This window comes from Nicotiana sylvestris, chromosome 3, assembly GCF_000393655.2.
Source record: "Nicotiana sylvestris chromosome 3, ASM39365v2, whole genome shotgun sequence".
Classification (NCBI taxonomy): domain Eukaryota; kingdom Viridiplantae; phylum Streptophyta; class Magnoliopsida; order Solanales; family Solanaceae; genus Nicotiana; species Nicotiana sylvestris.
This window is the reverse complement of record NC_091059.1, coordinates 129,372,296-129,376,836: the sequence shown is the minus strand read 5'-3', so window position 1 is coordinate 129,376,836 and position 4,541 is coordinate 129,372,296. Positions and strand designations below refer to the sequence as shown.

The 4,541-nt window shown below is 37.7% G+C and overlaps 1 protein-coding gene across 1 annotated transcript; it reads right to left on the bottom strand.

Annotated features, from left to right (window-relative positions):
• Positions 1–242: 242 nt before the first annotated feature.
• Positions 243–938, bottom strand: LOC104218260 (uncharacterized). Its single transcript, XM_009768704.2, has one exon. The coding sequence runs from the start codon at positions 936–938 to the stop codon at positions 243–245; it is 696 nt and encodes a 231-aa protein (XP_009767006.2).
• Between the last annotated feature and the right edge of the window lie 3,603 nt (positions 939–4,541).

Here is a 4,541-nt window from a genome sequence, read left to right as displayed (position 1 = left end):
ACCTGTTATAATCTTTTTCTATTCATCTGTGTAGGATTGACTTCAAATTGTCTTTCATGAACCATGACCACCTCCTCAAGGCTTGCAATCTTCTGGAATATATCCCCATATGTAGCTCTGCTCCAGGTAGATAGTGCTTGTTTAAGCTTCTTTAACTTGTAGTTAAAAATGCAGAAAGGGTTAGCACTAAAATCAGCGTTCCAATTCTCTTTTACTACATCTTTGAAGGTTTCATGCTTCGTCTAGAAGTTAAGAAATCTGAATGACTTCTTAATTGGCGTAGTTTCTATATCACATTTTAGCAGCATTGGGCAATGATCAGACCCAATTTTGGATAGGTGAGTTAACTCCAATCCAGGAAAGGCATGTTGCAATTCATTATTGCCAAAACATCTGTCCAATCTTTTAAAAATGCATTCCTCCTCTGATCTTCCATTACACCATGTAAATATGCTTCCTTTAAAACCCAAGCCTGTCAAGTTGCAGGTATTGATGCAGTGTCTGAAGTCATCTACTTCAATGAGAGAAACTGGCAAGCGCCCATATTTCTCTTCCTCATCCCATATCACATTAAAGTCGCCTCCAACTAGCCAATGTACTGTCATATCTGATGCCATTGCATACAACGTATCCCATAGTTCTATTCTTTCAGTGCAATCACATTTGGCATACACTAGTGTAAGGATGAGCTCAACATGTATTTCAGAGTGCATCAATCTCAAAGTCAGATGTTGAGTCATGTTATATAAAATAGTAACCTCAAAATTTTCATCAATAAAAGCCCAAATCTTGTTTGACACATTCACCACAGCCTGTGCCAAACCAATTCTTGCTCTATACCTCTCCATTTTGTGAGACTGTTGCATAGGCTCAAGGATTCCTATGAACTCAAAATGATGTTTTCTGTGCATTATAATCAGCCTTTCAAATGCTTGCATTGTGTTTACTGACCTGACATTCCATATAATGGCATCTATTAAATGTTTTGGGATTTGGACAGTGTTCTCCTTGTTTGTACTCCACTAACTGGGACAATAGAAGTCTCTTTTGACCGGTTTTTTCCCTTTGTTGCAGATTTTACTAGTTCAATAAGCCTTGGCGACAGATCTCCCTGCTTGGCAACATTAAGGAAATTTTGTGCAGTGGATTCCTCATCCATGTCTCTACCTTTAAGTTCTGCGTGGTTAACTTGATCATGTGCTTCTACTGCTTCTTTTGATGTAACAATATCCTCTGCCTGGTTGATAAGTTCTGCATCTTTTTCAGCATGTTCATTGGTCAACAACATTGTATTGTTCAATGGAACGTTACTTCCTGCTACATCCTGCACGGTACTCAATGGAACAGTACTTCTTGCATAAACCTGCACTGTCATAGCTCGGTTCTTGTCTGCATTCTCATCTTGTTTCTTGTTTGCATTTTCAGCTTCTTTCAAGGCATTACTAACAGCATTATGTGAAGTCCCTCCTGGATCTATAATATTAATGTTCCCCTCTTTTGTCTTTTCTGTTGCTGCATTTGTGCATTCGCTGATGCTTTGAATATTGATTGCATTGCCATTACAATTAACAGTTTGATCCTCATCTTCCACTTAATTTCCTCCAATTTCTTCATCACTATGCATTGTATCTTGAATCTGATCATCTGCTAAGTCTTCCTCTGTTTGGTTGAGCCATAATCTCCCTCCTGCCCGTTTTTCTTTTTCATTTGTCCTGAATTTCTCAAAATTTGTATCTTCAACAATTTTTTTTTTTTTGTTGTTTGCTAATTATTGTTCAACATTGGTGTCTTGTGAAGGAATGTCTTGACATGAAGTATTGACTTGAACTATATTATTTTTGAATGCCTTTTGGACCCAATGGGCAGTTGACTCATTGTGAAAATGCTGCTCATTCCCCAAATCTTTTTGTACACAATGAGCTGTTGTTTCCCTATTTGTTGCATGATTTTTTATTGCTGCAGGATTGAAAGTAGGTGCTGCAGGGTTCAGTTTCCTGGGTTGTGTCTTAGATGATTGTCTCCTAGATGAGCTAGGAGAAGTTACCTTTTGTACTATTTCTCTCGTTGAAAAATCAAATTCCTGCTCCTCTGACTCATTCTCTACACCTGTTGTGGAGTTATTTTGCTGAATATCATTGTTGCCTGTGGTTTTTTAAACTGGAGTTTCCTCCACAGCTGCCAATTGGTTACCTTCATTAATCTCACCATTTTCAAGTTCTAGCACTGCAAATTGGTTGGTTGTTTGTATTTGTTTTGTCACAGCTGTATTGTTAACAAGACCTATTTCTTTCCCTTCTACAGTAGTACCTTCAGATTGTTTGCCTTTGTTTAGTCCCCTATTGTCGCGAACTTCCTTCCATTGAGGGCCTGCATTACCAACTACCTTACCACTAGTAAGGATCATTAAGGGAGCATCATGTTTTGCATGTTTATTATTGCCTTGTTTCACATTTTCCTTCTGCTGGACATTTTTGCTTTCCCTTAAATCAGGATTAATTCTCCAACATTCAAGCATGTCATGGCCTTGTAACTTGCACTCTTTACAGTACTTTGGCAAATAATCATAGTTAATGGTTACCCATTCAGTTCTTACATCCCCATTTACGTCATTGACAATGTCCATTCGAACTTTCTTTGGGAGGCCAGCTAGCAGATCCACCAACACTTTAACACGAGCACAACTAGGTCTAGTTTTCTTGATAGTAGCCAAATCCAAGTGAAGGGGTTTACCTACAGCAGAAGCTAGAGAGAACAAGCATTCTCTGACAAAATAGGTAGGCAGCAAATTAGGGAATGAAATCCAAGCCATTACCTTAGGTGTCTCCTCTCCAACTTTAAATTTTGCATCATAGATCAATGTTCTCAGTTGATATTCATCCCCATGCTTATCCTTAACATAGTACACACCTTTTGACGAGAAATCTACGTAATCTTGCCATAATGAAATCGAATCAAAATGTGCTTGTCACGAAGATATCCAATGTTGCATTCAGCTTTGATACCACACTGCATAGGTACAATTTGATGTATTTCATTGATATCTGGCCATCCGTATGAAAATTTGCATACAACTACCTATTGCAGTCCTTCAATATAGTTCATACGTTCAACTTCTGATTCTGTAAAGCATACCGTTGGTTGTCCTTGAAAGAATTGGGCTTGTCTAGGGGGGATAGGATCAACTGATGCTCTATCTTGCACAGTGGAAGTGCTGGGTATAGGTTTTACTGCCTTTGCATAATCCATTTGATTTGGATTTGTTGTCGTGCCTGGCTGTGTGATGTTAGGGGGTGGTTGAGGAGGTGGCCCAGCGTGTGAGGGTAGCTGGCCACTGGCCATAGTGGCCATGGCAACACTGCGTGAAGGAGTAGTGATCTTACCAACTCAAATGTGTATCTTCAAAAAATCATGAAATAACATAGATCAACCCAGATTATCGCTACAACAATGTCTTGCACCAATGATAATTCTTTAGCACCTAAATATCTTTGACAATAAATGCAGCAGATTTTGCTAATTCGATGCTACAGTAGTTGGTTTTTAAGATCTGTTGTTGAATTTGGCTTCAAACCTGTGAATCCCGATTAAAATAAAGCATCCAAAAAAAATAATTGTGCGGACCTTACTACCCCCGCTGGGGTGTTTTTGTCCAAAAACTTTGACCTAGTATAAATAGTTTTTTCCCCATTTTTAGGTCATCAGTTGTATTCCAACTAGAAGTTGCGCTCGTGAACAGTGTTCCTTTACCATTTTTAGTAATTTTACAATAGTTTTACCATTGAATTTTGAAGTTTTATCTTGTAATTTAAAATTATGGGTTTTTCTTCATCTATTTCTTTGTTTTCTTCTATTATCATGAGTAGCTAAACTCATTAGCTAGGGTTGTGGCTCAATCCTAGTGTGGGTATTTGATGGGTCTTGTGTTTTAAGGCTTGAATGGCTATGAGTGTTTGATATTTGGATTAATTTAATGTTTTAATGTTGAATTAGTGATTGCAAACACTAATTTGTGCCTATTTGACTTAGGTTCTTGTTGAGAAAGAGAACTTGAGTCTAGGAAAATTAGTCCAACAAGGAATTGGGGTGTATTCAAGAGATTGATAGCCCCAATTAAAGGATTAAACCTAGAGATAGTAATACCCAAATTGAACCTAAATTGCTTGCACAAATTATCATACCCAATTGGTCTTGAGAAAGTCAATTAGGGAAAAATCACTCAAACTACCGAGAGGTATAGAGTGAGAAGTATTGTGCAATGGTTATATCGTAATCCCCAACATGACAACCTAGCCTTAGACTCGAGAACCCGTCAAGTATCCACCCAGGAGAATGTCACTTCCCTAGTGCCCTTTTACCTATTTAGACAATCCTTCAAGTATCTTACTCTTAGCTTAACTTAGTTTAATTTAGCATCTTATTAGTATAAATTTAGAAGTAATATCAAAATCAACTATGATTAGAAGTGCAATTAAGAGAAATTACGCATTTCCAATTTAGATAGAAATTCAATTCCCATTTCTAGCTTCCTGTGGAAATCGATC

Coding starts and splice junctions, on each gene's coding strand:
- LOC104218260 (XM_009768704.2), bottom strand. CDS start 938: ATGCAAGCATTTGAAAGGCTGATTATAATGCACAGAAAACATCATTTT.